Below are 19,589 nucleotides of genomic sequence, written 5' to 3'. Positions count from 1 at the left end.
TATCATAAACTACCACTAGCCTTATCATCATTGAAGCCCATAATCATTGAAGATGAGAAGAATGGAAAGTACTGAACTAAATAAAGAAAATAAAATGCAGTTGGATTTAGCATGTGACAGCATATTTATTCATTGGAGCCCCCTACAAACAAAAAGTTACTTCTAACTCACAAGGAGTGCAATTGAAGTTTGGGATGACCGTACGAACATAATAAATAAGCAAGTAACCGAACGAGTTCAATTGCCAAAAATGGAACCCCATAAAAACAATAAATAAAAATAAATTATTTAACAAAAGAGATCGAACAGTAGTTTTATCTTTTTGAATAGAGGAAGGAAAATCTTCGCTCCGGTTGCAGCAACAACTAGAAGGGTCTTAACAGATATAGTCATTGAGGACAGAAATTAAACATCAAACGCAAGTACGCAACTGGTTGTTGTGTTGTGTTGTGTTTTGTTGCCTTCTGCTGAGTGAGTTGGCTATCAGTTACGGCTCTTTTTTTATTTATTTATTTATTTATTTATTTTGGTTTTGTTTTAAGGCAAACTCGGTGATGCGAGTCTGATGATGCCTTGTTTGCAAAGCATATAATCAAATTCCAAATACAAAGCCCCTTCATTTAAATTTTAATCTCTCCAATATTCTTATCTTGCTTCTTAGTTTTTATAACCCCTTGAAAAGCCTTTGAAAATCACAACTTCTTAACGCCTTGAGAATTCAGAGACTCAGAGAGACAGAAACTAACGAAAGCATGAAGAAAGAAGTGATTCGATTGGAACGGGAATCTGTCATCCCCATTCTCAAACCAAAGCTTATCATGACTTTGGCCAACCTCATTGGTATTTCAATTTCACTTTTTTATGTTTGCATTTACTTTTCTTTTTTTTGGCTTCATTAACGCTTTTTTTTTTCCTTTCTTTGATTTTTTTCTTGCTTTGGATTTAATTTATGTTCAATTTTGTGTGAAATTAGTGATACCCCAGCAAGAAAAATGAGAATGGATGTCTTGGGTGTTATTAAATTTAGAAAGAAAACGAAAGAAGGGTTTGGTTTAGATTGTAATTTGGCTAATGGGTATTTTTTTTGGGTTAAATGTGGATTATGAGCATTGCCTTTTTTTGCCCCTTCTTATTATATGTGAATTAATAAACACCAATATATTTCTTTTTTAAAAAAAATTCTATTATGTTACTAGATATATTTATTTACTTACTTTTCCATTTTGGTTTGCTTGACGGTGATGCAATTTTTTTTATTGTTCTGCAGAACACAGTTCTGACCGGGCTGAGTTTCTAAAGCTTTGCAAGAGAGTTGAGTACACTATTCGGGCTTGGTATATGCTACAGTTTGAGGATTTGATGGTAGCTTGTTTCCTCTTAACTCGGTTTTATTCAGTTTATTATTTAGTTTGCTATGGCAGTGTTTTGTCCTTTTTGTCGTAATTTAACTACAAATTTACAATGTTTGCAGCAACTGTACTCTCTCTTTGATCCTGTATCAGGGGCTCAGAAGTTGGAGCAGCAGAACTTATCTCCTGAGGAAATTGATGTACTTGAACAGAATTTCCTTACATATGTGTTTCAGGTATTTTTGCTATGTTCTTTTCGGGTTTTTTATTTATATATGACAAAATCATGTACGGTTTACATAAATATGACAACTTTTACTCAATTAAATTTGTATGACATTTTGGTGATCCCTAGTCTAAAATGCCCTTATCATCTCCAACAAAAGCATGCACCCAGCACTATAATGCGCCCAGCATTCTAAGTTGTTATCAAACACTTACTAAAATCATCACCTTCCCTTCACAAATTCAAACAGATTCCAAAAAATTCTTCAACACAATTTTTACACATCAAATTTGCTGCCGAAATGAGTTTGTTTATCATGGTTATCGTTTTCGCGACTTCTTTACTTATAGACTTGTGGACCTGTAGATAAGTCTATAAATCTAGAAGTTTAGAACTGAAGCACAAAAGTCTAGAAGAACTTTTAACAGCTTATTTTTGTTAATATTCTTACTCTGTCATCACATAATTTTTAGGTAAATGGATATGGTACGTGTTATTGTCTTGTATAACGGTAAATGAATTAATCAAAGTAATGAATACAAGTTCAATGCCTTCCTAAACTTCCTAACTCAAGTTTTCTTTTATTTTTTTAACTTAGTTACTTATAAGGGTATTTGTGTACTTTCACTTGTTATTGGGTCATAGTCTTGGCATGTAAATAATTGGGTCATAGTCTTGGCATTTAGCAAGTATTGAGTCATATCCCGTGCAATTTCCTCGTTCTTTTACTCATCACCTTTTAAATTGCATCTGTAAGTCAAAAAGAACTGAAGAGAACAACTGAGGTATTATGGCTACTTTCTTTTACTCATCATCTTTTAAATTGCATCTGTAAGTCAAAAAGAACTGAAGAGAACAACTGCCCAAAAAAAAAAAAAAAAAAAAAGATGGTGAATAGCAGATATTACTGCCAAATTTGTAGATCAAAAGTATAATTTTAATTTGCATTCCATTCTTTGGTGCATGGAAGTTTATGGAGCCTCTCAAGTGTCCTGAAACATAATTCTTCTATTTAGTGAAGTTGAGACTTGAGATAGCTGCATTCTCATTATTTTTTCTCATCCATCAGAGAATTTTGAATTAAAAATCTTACCAATCTCCATCCCTTGTCACATGCTGGTTCGACCCGAAAAATGAAAAAGAAGAAAACAAAGTTTGCCACACAATGAATCTTAATTGGTTGTGTCTTTAACAATAAAAATAGGATCATGTGCTTAGCCTTTTGAAAGACAAACCCCTTTTAACATACAACAAATGGGCAGGAGGCAAGGCAAAGGTGCATGGAGTAACCCTTGACCTAGAGAATGACCATATCTTAAATCTTTGGAGGTAGCTAGCTTAGTGTGAGGAAAATTTAGTTGCTTTCTGATTGTTAAATGCCTTTTTATTTGGTATTGGAGTTTGATGGTGAGGGATTAAGTTTTTACCTTACTGAGAGAGGGTTGATTGTGGATAACTTTCTTCAAGCTGTATATTGATGACTAGGAGTGGGGTACCTGTGACCAGTACTATGACGCCCAAGTCAGTGGGTTGTTCAAAGGCAAGATATCGAAGTAAGAAATAAGGACAGAGACAGGGGTTTCGACTTTCTTTGTGAATTTCTAAATCTGGCAAAAGACCCCTATGCAATGTTGTGGTTCTTTATTTATAGGCATTTCTTTGGTGATGTGGAATTGGGGCTTGTCCTGATTCCTATTTCCAAGGGCTTCTGTCATCCCTTTCTGCCTAGCTACACATGTCATTGTGCCTTTATGAAGCTAGCACACTGTTTTGGGTATGATACCCATTTTGTGCTTCATCGTGGTTTGGTCTCATGATGTGATTCCAGGTAAAAATTCTGGATTTTATTGTTATCATTCTGGTTTCCAGCTGTCTTTTTTGCGGAATTAATTAGTTGGATTCTTGAGGGTTTGTTCTGCATATTCCTCCTCTGGAATAAATCATTATATCCTGGGAATGAGGATGCGCGAGACCAGGTGCAACCCTTTGGGAAATGAGGGGCGCAAACAGATGGAAATGAAGGAGAATGGCAATTGTATTTGTAGGATAGTATATGTAACATAAGAATTTAAGTTAGGTATTGGGTGAATAATTCGGTAATCTTTTGTTGTAAAAAGAGGCAAGCTTAGGTTAAAATTTGTTTTATGGATTTGGCTGGTTGCTGAAACTTGTGAACTTAATACCTTTGGCAAATGTTGATAGTATTTACTTAATTTGACAAAGTAACATTGAAGTTCTGAAAAAATAATATTGAGATCTCTAACCTGACACTGCTAATGTATGGTCTAATAAAATTTCTTGTTTCTTGTAGGAAACTAATAGTAATAACTATAATGAGGATATGCATGCAACTTTTCAAATCACCAATAAGCCATTTTGTAATGTTTTCATACTTTCCTTTTATGCAGGTAATGGACAAGAGCAACTTCAAAATAACAACCGATGAAGAAATTGATGTTGCACTTTCAGGGCAGTATCTTTTACATCTTCCAATCACTGTCAATGAATCTAAGGTTTGTAATCACAATTTTGTTGGAAAAGTTCCATTTCATGGTGATGCACATAAATAAACATGCTCTAAGTCTCAAGGTGCACATCTTTAAGTGCTTTCCTGAGCTTTTAAGCTGATCTCAATGTGCCCTTTTTGGCGAATGTAGCTTGACAAGAAGCTTTTGAAGAGATATTTTGAAGAGCATCACCACGACCATCTTCCAGACTTTGCTGATAAGGTATTCCGCTAAGTTTAGCACTGAAGGTTTTGAGTTGTATGAAATTCCTTTTGTGATGTGGTTGTCTGCTTGGGAATATACTGTTGATTGAGGGAAGACCCCAGCTCTAAGGTGTTTGGTAAACATATGCAATTGTAGTTTGGAAGTTAAGTAATTTTACCCCACAGTTTTTTGGTGAAAAATCTATTTTTCCTTTAGTAATTTCGTCAAAATTATGATTTATAAGTCGTATTTTCCAAATACTATCAACTTTTATTTCATGGCTATAGCTTTTATTTGTAGCAACTGTGGTTTAAAGCCACAACACCACAAAACCCAATGGAGCCTAAATTTGTATGATACTTTTGAGTTTGGAGTTGCTTCCTTAAAGATTTTAAATTGGCTATACTAGGTTAATTTTACATGTCCGTAAAATGTTTATACTAGGTTTATTTTGCATATGTCCTTAAAATGTGTTCCCCACGCATGCATAATATGTTAAAGTAGTGTTGTCTGCATTATTTAAATTTCTTAAATATACTTTTGTTCTCAACCTCGCTGTCTGATTATGCTTAGAATGTATGCTTCATTGGATTAAGCATGAAGATTTAAAGTAGGGATAAATTTGATGTTTTCTTTGACAAGATATCACAGCCCACTTGTCAACATCAAAGAAGTTCAACAGTTGGGAGATCCTGTATTTTAGGGATTTCTTTATATTCAGTTCCTTCATTTCTTCAAAAATTGAACAAGCATCGACGTTGAAAATTAATGTGACAATTAATAACTTGGTTCTGAACTTTGGTCTAAACGATAGACTTGAAGAAAGCTGAATTGTACTGTGGTTTTATCTGTAGTATGTGATCTTTCGGCGCGGTATTGGAGTTGATCAGACAACTGATTACTTTTTCATGGAGAAAGTGGACATGCTTATTGGTCAGTTTTGGTCATTTCTCATGAGACGAACAGGGTTAGTATATTTCTGGACTGAAATTGTCTCATTGGTGGATTTTGCTGAATATACAATATTTGACTACACACAAGTCAATTTGTGCAATTGAAAGCATTTTTTGTCATTCTAACCTTTTTTGCTGCATATTGTTCAATAAAATTGACATATCGGATTTAGCTTTTTCTTTTTTTTTTCTTCGAAATTGATATAATCAGCTGGCTTGAGCAAATCCTGGCCAAATGGCAGTTGGTTAATTTTTATGGTTTCTAAACTCTGAACTTCTAGGTTAAAAAGATAGTTTAGCATTGGAATGGCTCAAAAGCGTTTTTCTTATTCCCGTACTTATAAGTTTGACCTGCTTTATGCTTTTCCTCTCTAATCTTTTCTAAGGTTATGGTGCTTGCAGGCTAGAAAAACTTTTGTCCAGAAGATCTAAAAGACGACATAAACCAGACCCAAAGAAGGATGATGAAATTAACTCTGAAACAGAGCAGAATGATCTATCCGTTGAACGACATCGACTTGAAAATATGGAACTAAGGTTGTAAATTACAGCATGGTAGTGTTGTTACTATAGGATTGTATTTTTTCTGCTACATAGTTCTGTGCGCTTATCTTGGTTATGTTGCATGCCATTTCAGGAGGTTCGTAGAACAAACTTCAGATAGACTTATTGTTTGAATTCTAAAATTTCAGTTATTTGTATCTGAATTTATCCTGCTAACTTAGAAATTGTCTAATTTTGTCTTGAATACTCTGAATTTGTTTTTATGAGTCAGTTGATTGGATGTTTCTATTGTAACAAAAAGTTTCTGGTTAAGTATCACTGGTCATTGACATTGTTATTCTGCTCTCCCAGTTTTCGCAATTTGCTGGGCAAGGTCACAATCCAAGAGCCCACCTTTGACAGGATAATTGTTCTTTACAGGTCCTTTCATTTCTTCTATCTTGTTTAATTTTATTTTTCGCTATTAACTTTCAGAATATTGTTCTATTGACATGCAACCTATTGGTGGTGAGTGTTATTGCAAAGTTGAACATTTTGATGGTGACTGTTGAACAAATAAGGTTCTTGTGATCAATTTGTTTCTTGATGCGGGATGAAATCCTTTTAGCAAAAAAAATTGAGAGTACATTGAGACAAGATGCATAGAGAGTTTATGGTTGCTACTCTAATGGCCCATTGAATGCACATTTACTTGTTCTTTCTTTTTCTGAAAGAGTACCTTGAATGTTTTTTTAAATTGATGCCTCTGATGACTGTTCTGAAACCATTATGAAAGATGATTAGCGACATCTAACAATAATGGTCATTGTAAAGGCAAGCAAGTACCAAATCCAAAGCAGAACGGGGAGTATATCTCAAACATTTTAGAAATATTCCAATGGCTGATATGGAAATAGTTCTTGTAAGTTGTTTTAGCTGCCTCTTTCTCTCTCTCTCTCTGTCTTGTTTATTAATCTTGTGTAGTCTCTTCTTTTATCAACAAGCCTGCAAAAGCTACGATCTCATATGAGGACTCTTTTCTCTATGCCTTTAACAGCCTGAAAAGAAAAATCCAGGATTAACACCATTAGATTGGGTCAAGTTCCTTGTCTCCGCTGTGGTTGGACTGGTCAGTTTAGCAATTAGTTCTTTGGTGATTGTTTTATCTTTTGTCTATCCTCCATCTTATTCAAATAATTTATGTATCTTACCGACAGGTTGCCGTGATTACTTCTGCCCAACTGCATGAAATTGATCTTTGGGTTGGCATGGCAATCCTTTCCACGGTGATTGGTTACTGTGCTAAGACATACTTCACGTGAGTTCCTACAACGATCCCCTAGAAGAAAAGAGAAAGAAAATATCAAACTTTGGAGCTCTCTTTCTTCTCTTTATATTTTGCGGCTTATTGATACATGTGAACGTGTCCATTATAGTAAAAATTGGGAATGGGAAGGAAAGAATTCATATTCTGTCTGTTAATGTATTATCTATAATGTGAATATCATAAGGTAATGGAAAATTTGGCCACAAACTGATCATTGAAGTTGACTATTCTCATTTCTCTCCTGGGCATTGACTGGCTGTATGTGTGGATAATCAGGCGACTCAGTTCGTCCAGTAGTTATTTCTTGACTTGAGTCATCTGCTAATTTGGCAATTGTTTGATTGTTTCTTCTACTGGCTGCAGGTTTCAGCAAAACATGGCTGCATATCAGAATATGATCACACAGTCCATGTATGACAAACAGCTAGATAGTGGAAAGGGTACCCTTCTTCACTTGTGCGATGATGTGATTCAACAAGAAGTAAGTATTGAGCTTGATGAAATCTTTAGAACTATCAAATATGTCCTAGTTCATATTTCCTTGGTGATCATTAATTGTTTTTATTGATGGAATTGTTTTATAGATGAATATCTGTACACAAAAGTTCTTTATTCATTCATTGGCTTTATGCAGTTTGACCTCTTTGTCAATAGTAGTTTGAAATCTTTGACTGTTTGACAAGCCATCCAAATCTTTGTTAGAGATCTGACATGATAATATTTTAACTTTGATGTAATGTTTTCAATTTTGACATTGTTAAGTGTTTAAGCAGTAATTAATTTATTTTGGTATATTTTAAAAGATTGGTTTAATTTGGGGACACATTGTATCTACTTACATCTCATCAACTGCTTACCATAAGTTGTAATTGCGCAGGTCAAAGAGGTGATCATTTCATTCTTTATATTGATGGAACAGGGCAAGGCAACAAGACAGGTATGCAAAACAATTAGTCATTGCTGGGTATTTGTTGTTTACTGTACACCACTTGTATCATTTCTGATGTTTGACTTTGTGATAATGTGAAATAGGATCTGGATCTGCGGTGTGAGGAGCTAATTAAAGAAGAGTTTGGTGAGAGCTGTAACTTTGATGTGGATGATGCTGTTCATAAGTTAGAGAAGTTGGGCATTGTTGCTCGGGTGAGACTCACCGGAGTTCCTCATATTACTCATCATGGATAGCATCCCGTCTTTTTGTCTTTGCATATTCCAGAAGGCTTGTGGTGCATGTAGTGGTGGATAACAGAAGTTGATTACATCATGTGATAACATTTTACATTAAGGTCAAGTAAGTTCATTCATTTGGCATTTCTTCTAACTATAGAACAATCTTCAAATATAGGATACTATCGGCCGGTATTACTGCGTCGGGCTGAAACGTGCTAACGAGATCATTGGGACCACCACTGAGGAGATGGTCCTCAAGGCACAACAGGGTATCAGTACAACTTGATGCCTGCTTTGAGAAGGTGAGCTTCTGTTTGTCAGCTATTTGTAGCAAAGCAACTTCGATGTACCGATGCTTTTGAATGAACCGCAGGTGATAATTCTCTTGTTGCACTTTTTGACAGATCTCTGGGATGGTAGATTCCACTCAACAACATATGTTGCAGTTATTTTTTACTTTGATCGTTCATATAATGTGATTCTCAATTCTTGTTTACTTTCCATTCTTTGCATGTAGCTTTTGTGCATAATGTAATTCTTGGTTTTTCTCTGCGGAGGACTGTGTGTTTATAAACAAAGAAATTAGAAATCGCGGATTATATCTTGCATTCATATGACGTGGTACATACTATCGCCCTCATTTGGTGCTTTGTAGTTAAATTACACGCTTAGGATCGGTGCTGTATTCATTCAAACTTTATAGCATTGTTTTTGTACTCCTACTTTGTGTTTATAACATTACTGCTCTCGTAGAAAGCGAATGTAAAAGGTGATATCCTTGATAGTGTACCTACTCGTTTTTCTTGAGACAAAGCTGATTTCTTTTTCATGGAGAAAAGGGGAAAGTGTACCTACTCGTTTCACGGTGTTGGCCTGCCCTGCGCTGATCTGCTGATGATTGTAGGCAATCAGCGACATCCCCAGTGTTACTGGATTTTTCCCAGCAAGATCACAATCCAAAGAGCTAACCTTTGTCTTTGATAGGATAATTTCTTCAACTGTCCTTTCAACTAAGAAACCGAGGACATGCCTGACAGTTGTAAGTTCTAAAGATGAAACTCTCATTTACAACGGATTCTGCATTAAATCTTATGATTCTCATCATTTTTTTTTTCTTTTTTTTGGCTTTTCCTTCGTACCTAGACTGTTTTGAAACAGCAAATGATAAAATGCTTAACCATGTCAATATTTGTGAAACATTTTTAAAATATTCCAATGTCTTGTCAACACATTGATGGTGATAAATAGATTAATAAATTTTTTCCCCAAAAGATACAGTGGAGTGATTTTCATTCAAATAATTTTATCCAACTGATCACTGAAATTAGAATTTCGAGACAAATCTAAATTCATTTGGGCAGAGATAAATTATATTAGATGCCTTTGTTACATTAGTAACCTTTGTCAATTGAAGTGTCTTTTATTCCCCCCCCCCCCCACCCCCCCAAAAAAAGTACTTAATTGCCACAGCCAGTGATATTGCAGACATGTCTCCAAATTTATCATAATCTTATTCCCCAAATTTCCTTCCTTACTTGCCCTCTTTTGAATTTCCCATGCTAAAGCCGTACGGTCTCTAAAGCTGTAAGATGACATTCATTTGCGAAAGACATAGAGAAGCTTATGACTGGGGCAACGCTTAACTTACATTTGATGTAAGTAACATTCCGAGAACATGAATCGTTGGATTCTTCAATTTGCAGATCCAACAGGTGTGGTGAAACATAACGTAAAATTAGGTTCAGGTAGTGGTTGGAAATTCATTTTTAAAAACAAAAGAATGGCTACCTGCTAAAACGGTTGTCGAAAAAAGCAAGCTAAGGGATTAGTCGGAAAAGACAATTTTAGATGGAAATGATAAGTGATGAGTGGTCGCTGGAAAATCCAGAAAATTGAAGACAGAAAGTATAGTAATTAGGTTTTGAAAGTGGAAAGCAACAGAAGCAGCAAATGAGATAACCAAATTCCTATTTCATTTTTTCATATAAAAAATTAGGGAAACCAAAAAAATTGCAGCCCCATAAAATCGAAGCTACAGGCGCTGGAATGTGGCAGAAATTACGAATTACACAGTGTAGTCCAAGAAGATATTAAAGGAAGTATAATATTTTTAAGTCTTATTTTCGCATTTCATACTTATATAACATTTGAAATAATTATTAAAGCATCTACTCCCTAATTCAATCGAATCGCACCTAAAAACTATTACAATATATATATATATATATTGTTGATAAATTTCAAGTTACACTAACACATACATTTATAGTTTTATAACACTTCTAATTGACCAAAAAAATTGCTTAAATTAACAAACATAACATAAGAAGCTCTATGTTTTATTTACATATCGGGTAAAACATAACAAAGCTTTATATACATATACAAGTTCTACAATATACACACATAAACGTAAAAACATCATTTCCCATGCTGCCTTCTTCCATTCTGTGCATCTAGTTCTGCAATTTTTTTTCTCTTTGAATAAATAATTACCAACTTTGCCTCCTGGGGCTGGGACGCAACCCACAAACTTCCTAATTGTTGCACTGACACATCTACATTTGACATTAACCAAAAGTTCCGTCAAATTACATATCAACCAAGATAATAACAAAAAAATTTCACGAAATATGCAATGGCCAACGTCATTGTTGGAGTTTTTTTCTCACCTTCTCCAATTCTGCATTTGTTCCAAGATGCACCTCTTCTTTCATTCTTAGGTGTCATAAATGGTGATGGATCATGTAACTTCAGAGCAAAACTAACTAAAGTATCAAAAGATTATTGGCGCTCTGTCAGCACTGCACCCACTCTTGCTTCTTATTGCATCCCTAATCTAAATAAACAAAATATTCTGAAGCTCCATTTCTGTAAATGCTAATAACAAAGCCAAAATTTAAACTTTTTCCCTTAATTTAGCAAGGACTTCAAGGTTTCAATTTGTTAACTGATTAATATATTCTAGTTTTGAATTACAGATATTGCAGGCATTGCATTGAATTGTACGAACTGCACAAATACAATTACAAAGAATGGCACCGCGAATAAAAGGAAAATATTGTACAGAATAGAATATATTCTATATAACTCCTATATATTCATCGTACTCTGCCAAAACAGAGAGAGCAGGATAAAAGGAAAGGAGAAAATTATTAATTCTACAGAACCCAAAAGAAGAGAAAATATTGTTATGGAAAAATGAAATTAAGAAGGTAATTTAGCTTCTTTCCTTCATTCTCAGGGAACTACAACGTAACATGATTCATGGTGGCTCTGAATAACAACTCAAAACAGAGATACTAAACAAACCAAAGTACAGATGCACAGCAGCAGAAGCTAGCAGCGGCATACAACCCTCATTTGTATTAATAAATAAACCAAACTACAAATACTCAGCAGAAGAATCCAACAGCAGCAGAAGAATCAATCACCAGCATACAAACCTCACATATATTCATCATATTAACCAAATATATTCATCAATTTTAGCCAAATATTTCCGGGCTAACGCTATTCAGACATTTCATCGAACACTTGATGAATATGGTCCATTTAAGACTTTCAAGCAGGATAAATTAATCGCTGATATTACAAGTTCATTATTCCAACGGAAAAAAATAACGAAATATATTATAAATTTTTCAAACACTCTCTAACCTGTGAAACTGCAGCTCCCCGTCATTTCTCCATGTACTAGTAACGGACAGAACTCTGAAACCATTTTTTTCCCCCTCGATTTTCAGCCTTTGTTCAATACAATCAAATATAAAGCTATATGAAATTTTTGCATATTTAGTTGCAGCAGCGAGCTGTTGCTTCTTCAATAATCCTCTTTCAAAAGTCGCGTAAATTTTTTTCTCTTTCCAATTTTTCCTTTCTTTTCAAAATTTTCAGTGATTACCACCTTACCTTCAACCGGCTGTAATGATAAACGCATGGGATTGACTTTACCGTTGACCCATTTTGCAACCGGTTTCCATCCGGTTTCAACAAGTTTTTATTACTCCTCCCAAATTAACACGTGTTGCACTTACATCAATTAAATAGTCATATCAGTTATGTTTCTTACATAAAATGTATAGTAAGCTTACCCTATGACTGGGGTTTTAATTTCTTCTCTCTCTCGTCTGCTCTGTAACGGTATCTCTGGACAAAGGTGTGAAAGTTTATTGACATTCGATATTTCTAATATCTTAATTTATCTAACTTCATAATCATTTGGTAGTTTATATTTCGAATAATTTATATTATGGACATTTGAAAATTGTATCTTTATTCATTTTTTACTTATTTTCTTGATGCAATTAGCCATCCATCAACAATGATTTTGTCTTGATGCTATTTTTCTTTATGTTGGACAAGAATTACAAGGTTTTGTATTTTTGGTGTTAAAATTTCACCTTGAAGTGTGAATATTGTAATATATAATGAAAAAAAAAAATTAGAATGCATCTCAAAGGATCGCACTATGATGAGAATTTCTGTAACTATATTTTCCTGAAGAACTATATTAAAATTAATGATATTGTTCATTATCTTGTCCTTGAAGGACAACAGAATTTCAAAACGGGTGGTTTCCCTCCATCATTTATCATTTGCACATAGGAGGAAAGATTATAAATATGAAGGAAAAATATTATCATCAACATTGAAGAAATATTTTGGAAGATCATACATATGGTTTTCTTATACTAATTAAATGAAAAAGAAATCATAAGAAAATTGCTACGGCTCAAATATGTCCTTGATAGACGATAAATGTTGTTATTTTATTCACCATCGTGATTTAGAAGGACTACAAAATTAATAAATTATAATTCCTTTATCATTCCTAAAGAATTTTACAAATTAAAATATCGTGATTTTTTCTTTATTATCATCTCCTTTAAGGAGTTAGAATTAAATATTTTATGATAAACGATCAATTTATTCTTTTGCGGCAATTTAAAAAAAAATAATAACTTCGAAAAGGTTAATGGTTAATAGTTTGAAAGTCTATATGATTTTTTTTGTATTAAACCACGTATACAAGGCATGAAAATCATGAAGTGTATATGTTACAAAATTAATATATGATGGCTTGACTATTTATATGCTCCTGAAGTAGCAAACGAAGAGTGTCAAAAGATAATTATAACGTTTATTCAGGCTAAGAGGTTATAGGTTTATGGAGCTAGCCGTTTACTGTGAAGCTACAAGCCTCTTAACGAGTATGTAAAGTGACACCTGATTCAAGCATCATTTGTCAATTTGCGGATAAATTATATGTTGGTGTAGTTACAATGCGCATCAAGGACGGAAAAAATGAGGGCCCTGATGACCTTTACTAGGGAGAACACGATGGCTGAGCTTACTACAATTAAGGAATGCAATGGCCAATGTGAATGGCATAATGATTGGGAACCCACTTGAAAGGCATGAGTGGCCATCCATGCAGTCTCAGGCAGTCGGAATTGAGGTCGGGGCAGATGCGAAATGGATGGCAATCGACAACTGATTGTTGATTGCGCTGTCAAGACATAAATTGTAGTTCAAATTTAGTCAAGATGTGATTTTGTCTACATTGTAATCGTTGAAAAGCCTAACTGTGGCACTCAAGAACCTTAGTGGCTTCATTTCCAGCCTATTTTACTCATTGTTGTTTCATGTAGATGATAATTTTGTGGCCCGATTGGTTGTGCGTGAATTAGCAGAAATGAAATTCCTGAATCTTTGCTTTTAGGGGTCATCGGGTCATTCCAGATATAGAGAAAAAACTAGGCAGGCCAAGTGAAAAAAGCAACTGCTGTTTACTGTGTATCTACAGATGCTTCCGTGTATCTAGTCAAACATCTACATGCTCAGTCGGCAACAAGACATAGCATGTTAAGCTGTCTTACATAGGAATATAGAATCTTAGTACAAATATTGTTTGAGAAAGTTATTACAATCTAGAATTTGAAATGGAATAAATGAATTTCTGGTTTCTATTTACAAAACGGTTGGTAAAGAGATAGCTGCAGACACTTGGGCATTATCTAGACAACATGCCATGCTGACAGATCACAGATTGCTGTTTAAAATTGCATAAGCTTTGCCCTCTCAACAGCCCTTGAATTAGCCTGTGAAAGAGAGGTCACTGGTTTAGTTGATTGCTAACATGACAATGCATCAAAGCCGTAAGAAGATTTTTCTAATGCAGTCACAGAAAAAGTGCTGAGAGAATTGACAGCATAACGGACCTTGTGCGCCGGCAATGATGACTGAAGGGTAATGCCCAGACACAAATAGTCTCATTGGAAAGCGTCTGTAAGCAGCCAAAACGAGAAGATGAGATCACGTTGCTTTGTTGTATATCTACTACTGCCACCCTCCTTTATAGCATGAGAACAACACAAATAAATTTTGAACATTCAATTCTGAAGTTTTAGGCATTTGTTTGGCACAGAGAGAAAGTAACGCAGAATCTTCAAAGGTATTCGATGTCATTAGTCAATAAATTTGTTTCAGAAAGTGATTTCATGCACTAACACATCTTGCATTCTATAAAAAGGTGTTTACATGCACGATCACGTCATGCATTCTATAATTCAGTCAAAAAGTTGCAGCTTATGTCTTAATCTTCTTTTCAAAACTATTACACCTAGATTTCTTTCAAAATCTTTCAAGAATTAGGACTAAGAAAAAGTGTGAGCAAAAAAGCAGAGCTAATTAAATCCAAGGAATACGGCAAACTTTTTTTTCTGAAAGTGAATTTGATAGAAGTTAGTATTTGAGCACGGCTGGAAATATATATGAAATTGCAGTGTACACACAATAATCAGAAAGAATTTTTTTTTTTTTTATCATAGGATGGCCTTACCACGAAGAATACAGACTGTCCAGCTGACATGAGCATCTTCACAGCTTCCATCATGTCCGTTGCCAGGAATCGAGATGCTTTCATCATTTCAACTGCTTCAATTTTATAAGAACTTGTTTAACTGATGGACGTGTGGAAAGTGTCTCCACTGTGCAGGTTGATGCAAGCCTCATCATTCCCAATAAATTTTCTTGAGGCCCTGCCTCCCATAATTCTGGCAAGAAAAGCTCAGAAGAACGCCCCTCCTTGATCAGCAACTTGGCCCATGAGACAATATTGAACCCATTGCCATACTCGGAAAATGATGGATCAAGAGACCTTTTCCCTGATATCAATTCTAACAGCACCACACCAAAGCTATACACATCTGCTTTGTCTGATACCCTGCATGTTGTAGCATATTCTGGTGCCACATACCCAAAAGTGCCTGCAACATCTGTTGTGGCATGAGTCTCAGAAACTTCTAAAAGCCTAGCCAACCCAAAGTCTGATAGATAAGCATTAAGCTCTTCATCAAGAAGGATGTTACTGGGCTTGATATCCCGGTGAACTATCCGGGGTACGCAAGAGTAGTGGAGGTAAGCCAGTGCCTGTGCTATGTCGATGGCTATCTTGTGAATCACTGACCACTGAATTTTTTTTCCCGACTTCTTGTGAATAAAAGTCTCAAGGTTTCCACCAGAAAGAAAGTTGTAAACTAAGAACATCTCAGCTTCTCCGACATAATATCCAATAAGAGTTACAAGATTCTTATGTCGAATACGTCCTAGAGTTCCTATCTCAGCATCAAATTGTTGGATTCCTTGAAATCTTCCAATGGAGAGCTTCTTTACAGCCACTAGGTAACCTGGGACTAATTCGGCTTTGTAAGTTGACCCAAAACCACCTGTCCCTATTAGATTCCGAATACTGAAATTTCCAGTAGCTCTAACAACATTGTCATAGGTCAGTTCAGCTGGAGTATCTGCAAAGGTCACCATCACTTTTCCCCTCAGGCTAGCAATTCTTCCAAACTTTCTCCTTAAAATAACAAAAATTATCACAAGGAATATTAAAAGAACAGCAGAAGCAGAAGTTACCACTGCAATGATGAACACTTTCGATCTCTTCCCATTCTGCAACTTTTCATCAAGTTGGACTGGAGGTTTTTCTGGGGCAGTAGCATTTGTATCCGGGCATGAAGCCAGATACTTATTTCCTTTGAATGCAATGCAATCAAGGTGCTGTAGATGAGGAATATGGCCTGAAAGGTTATTAAAAGAAAGATCCAGTGCAGAAAGATTGACAAGGGTCGAGAAAGACACAGGTATTTCTCCAGAAAGCCTATTGTGGGCAAGAAACAAACTTTCAAGCTTTGTAGCTTTTGTTAAACTTGCAGGGATAGATCCTGTGAGAGCATTGTGAGAAAGATCTAAAACCACAAGAGAAATCAAATGACCAAATTGGGATGGAATTTCTCCCGTTAAATTGTTTCCTCCAAGCAAGATCCATTTCAAAAATTTCAACTTCCCCAACTCATCAGGCAGAGAACCGGACACTCTATTTCCTCTCAAGTCAAGTCGCTGTAGCTTCATCAACTTACCAACGCCAGCAGCAATTGACCCACTAATCTGATTATTCGCTGCTTCAAACTCCACAAGTTGTACGCAATCAAGAAGAAATGCCTCATAACTCATACCCGATAACAGGTTTGCACTCAAGTTCACTGAAAATGATTGCAAATCATTACATTTTGAAATTCTCTCCCCAGGAACTGAACCATTAAACATATTATTGTTCAGTAACAATCTGTAATGGGGCTTATACTTAGCTGCCAAGAATCCATCTCCTATAGCGAACAAAGGTAAAGAACCAAGAAACTTATTACCACTAAAATCATGAATAATCACAAAATTCTCATCTGAAATCGAACCCATAACAGGAACATTAGCATATTGCAAATCTTGAAAACCAAAATGATTATCACAACTAACATTCTCAAACCTCGGAAGAACACCAGTAATGTTATTCTGACTAACATTAAAATACACCATACACGGAACTGGCAGCTGCATTGGCAAATACCCCTCCAAATTATTCAAACTCAAATCCAAGTAAGTCAAATTCCTGCACATCCCCAGACTCTTGGGCACGGCACCCTTTAAACTATTCTGCCCGAGATTCAGTACTTTCAGCGAGCAAGATTCACTCCAGTTATCAGGCAATCTGCCTCCAAGATTCGCCCTTGGCGCCCACAAAACCTCTAAGCTCCTCCTCAACAGCAACTCGTAAGGCACGCCGCCATCAAAGGCACTAAATTCTCCTCGAGAATTATCCAAATCCAAACTAGCATCTATATTTGTTAACACCAGAACTGACAATTTACTGCAGTCGGCTAACTCTACCGGTATCCTATCAGTGAGGCTGTTTCTAGAAACATCTAGAACTTTCAGCTCCGAAATCGTTCCTATCTCCTTCGGGATCGAACCTTCCAGAATGTTTCCGTCAAGTAACAGATTCTTTAAATTCCGGCATTTTCCAATTTCCTTCGGGATGCTTTCAGTTAAGAAGTTGTCAGAGAGCTTCAAGTAAGTTAAAAACTCACATTCACTTGAAGAATCAATCGCAAGTCCACCCGAGAGCCGATTACTCGACATATCAATCACACTTAACTCTCCATTTCCGATCAGTCCTCTCGGCACTTCGCCGGAAAATGAATTAAACGACAAGTTAAGCACTCGGAGCCGCTCAAGGTTGCTCATTTGGTACGGAATCTTGCCGGAGAAGTTATTCCCTTGCAGTTCCAATACTTCCAAGAGCCGAAGCTCTCCAACACCCGCCGGAATCTCGCCTGAGAACGAGTTGTGAGGAACGGACAACGTTCGGAGTTCCGTCAGTTTGGCTATAGAAGCGGAGAGAGTTCCGGAAATGACAGAGGACTTCGACGGCCACGGCGTCGCTTTTCCGGTGATTCTCAGAGCCGTTACTCTGCCGGTGAAGTGATCACAGGTCACGCCGTGCCACGTGCAATGGTCGGTGCTTGAGTTCCAGGTGGCGAGAAGATTGGAGGGATCGCGAGAAATTGAGGCCTTGAAGCTGAGAAGAGACGCGGAGTCAGTAGTGGGAACACTTTCAGCGTTAGCTCCACCAGACAACATGAATGTCGAACAAACCACGAGAAGACAAACGAGATTCTTCATTTTCGCGGCGAAGTAGAGCTTCCGCCGAGAAACCGAAAACAGACACGTAACGTTCAACATTTCCTTTTTCTAAAGTACTTGTTTGAATTGATAATTGGTTTAAATGAAACAAGTGAATAGAATCAGAATGAAAATAAGGAACGAAAAGGAAAATGAAAATGAAAATGAAAATAAGAAGTGTGAGTGAGTCACAAGAAAATGAAAGATCCGGCAAACAGAGACTAAGAGGTGTGAGTACGTAGAAGACAAATAGGAGCCGGCGTAAGGGACGGAAATTGTACATTTACGTTTATTGTTTGTGCTGGTGTTGCTGGTCACATGCAATTTCTTTTTCTTTTTCTTTTATATATATTTAACGTCACTATTTATTTATTTAAATTCTTTTCTAAACGGTTACAAGTTGATAATATTACAAAATTACTGATTTCTCCTTACTCTCTCTTTCTCTCATGTTAGAACTAAATTTAGATATTATACATATAATACACTGTAACAGTTCATGGTAGTTTTTTTTTATTCGGTATATTAAAGTGCTGGAAAGTTTAAAAAAATTTTAAAACCGTATGAATTTTAAAATATTATAAAAATAAAATTTTAAAATTTTTTCACACTCTAAAATCTTGAGTTGAAAAATTTATATAACAGTTGATAGTCTAAATAAATTTTAATTTCTGAAACTCTTGAGCTTTTGCTTTTCGTAGATTACAAGTTTCCTTTTGACGATATTGCCCACTTTCGCCAATCATGAATGCAATTATTGGCTGCGCTGGGGTTTAAAAAATTACTTGCCGGCTTAGCTGCTGGTTTAGCAGTTCTATGAAGTATTTGTAACTCATGAATCATTGCGACATAAAAGGTCAAAAAACGAATGAAAATTTGGATTTTACAGATACGACATTTAAATATTTTCAATTGAATCTTCTATATATACGTAAGGCATGTCGTATTGCTGAGGTAAGAAGAAGAAGAAGAAGAAGAAGAAGAAGAAGATAGCGTAATAATTAATAAAAGACCTCGTGGTGGGACGTGGGATTTCTTGCCTGGAAACTTCACGGTTCATACGATACGACCAATGGCATTATAAAAAAAAAAAAGAAACCAAGAGGAAGATTAAAAAGCTGTCGCTGGCTCACTGCATATGCATGGTCCCTTCTTATTATATTTAGTCTGATGTGAATGTGATGAGTATTGTATAAAGAAATGCAGCCAAGAAAAGCCCCCCCCCCCCCCCCCCCCGCCCCACTTTCTGCAAATTAAAAGGTGGCCGTTCAAAATTATCAAAATTAATTGTCTCCAATTCCCATTCAAATATTCAATCATGTTCATCTATGAAGATCGACGGTGATT

The 19,589-nt window shown here is 35.8% G+C and overlaps 2 protein-coding genes and 1 long non-coding RNA gene across 9 annotated transcripts; 1 reads left to right on the top strand and 2 right to left on the bottom strand.

The window, feature by feature from the left end:
- Positions 1 to 207: 207 nt before the first annotated feature.
- LOC102626068 (uncharacterized) lies at positions 208 to 8,831 on the top strand. 5 transcript variants are annotated; one of them, XM_052435286.1, is made up of 17 exons: positions 208 to 422; positions 723 to 840; positions 1,268 to 1,362; positions 1,472 to 1,585; positions 3,984 to 4,088; positions 4,233 to 4,304; positions 5,141 to 5,253; positions 5,642 to 5,776; positions 6,095 to 6,163; positions 6,557 to 6,644; positions 6,780 to 6,851; positions 6,940 to 7,040; positions 7,413 to 7,530; positions 7,927 to 7,986; positions 8,082 to 8,192; positions 8,395 to 8,521; positions 8,624 to 8,831. In XM_052435286.1, exons 2-16 carry the CDS (start codon positions 753 to 755, stop codon positions 8,503 to 8,505), a joined length of 1,452 nt encoding a protein of 483 aa, XP_052291246.1. In that variant the 5' UTR covers positions 208 to 422; positions 723 to 752; the 3' UTR covers positions 8,506 to 8,521; positions 8,624 to 8,831. The 5 variants fall into 5 exon arrangements, with proteins under 5 accessions (XP_052291246.1, XP_006468907.2, XP_006468904.2 ...); XM_006468844.4 differs by having other exon boundaries at positions 543 to 840; positions 8,593 to 8,831; XM_006468841.4 differs by having other exon boundaries at positions 209 to 422; positions 543 to 840.
- A 1,695-nt stretch (positions 8,832 to 10,526) lies between these two features.
- On the bottom strand, positions 10,527 to 12,309 carry LOC127900397 (uncharacterized). Of its 2 annotated transcripts, XR_008052476.1 has the most exons (3): positions 11,880 to 12,309; positions 10,892 to 11,058; positions 10,527 to 10,777 (listed from the first exon to the last, which is right to left on the bottom strand). It is a non-coding gene; the product is annotated as an uncharacterized LOC127900397 (long non-coding RNA). The 2 variants fall into 2 exon arrangements; XR_008052475.1 differs by lacking the exons at positions 10,527 to 10,777; positions 10,892 to 11,058 and adding an exon at positions 11,268 to 11,495.
- A 1,771-nt stretch (positions 12,310 to 14,080) lies between these two features.
- On the bottom strand, positions 14,081 to 18,655 carry LOC102627319 (LRR receptor-like serine/threonine-protein kinase RPK2). 2 transcript variants are annotated; one of them, XM_006468847.4, is made up of 3 exons: positions 15,064 to 18,655; positions 14,444 to 14,575; positions 14,081 to 14,323 (listed from the first exon to the last, which is right to left on the bottom strand). In XM_006468847.4, the coding sequence occupies exon 1, from the start codon at positions 18,300 to 18,302 to the stop codon at positions 15,147 to 15,149; it is 3,156 nt and encodes a 1,051-aa protein (XP_006468910.2). In that variant the 5' UTR covers positions 18,303 to 18,655; the 3' UTR covers positions 14,081 to 14,323; positions 14,444 to 14,575; positions 15,064 to 15,146. The 2 variants fall into 2 exon arrangements, with proteins under 2 accessions (XP_006468910.2, XP_006468911.2); XM_006468848.4 differs by having other exon boundaries at positions 14,444 to 14,508.
- Between the last annotated feature and the right edge of the window lie 934 nt (positions 18,656 to 19,589).

This window comes from Citrus sinensis, chromosome 2 (assembly GCF_022201045.2).
Source record: "Citrus sinensis cultivar Valencia sweet orange chromosome 2, DVS_A1.0, whole genome shotgun sequence".
Taxonomy (NCBI): Eukaryota; Viridiplantae; Streptophyta; class Magnoliopsida; order Sapindales; family Rutaceae; genus Citrus; species Citrus sinensis.
The sequence above is the reverse complement of the archived record's forward strand: the minus strand, read 5'-3'. Positions and strand labels throughout refer to the sequence as shown.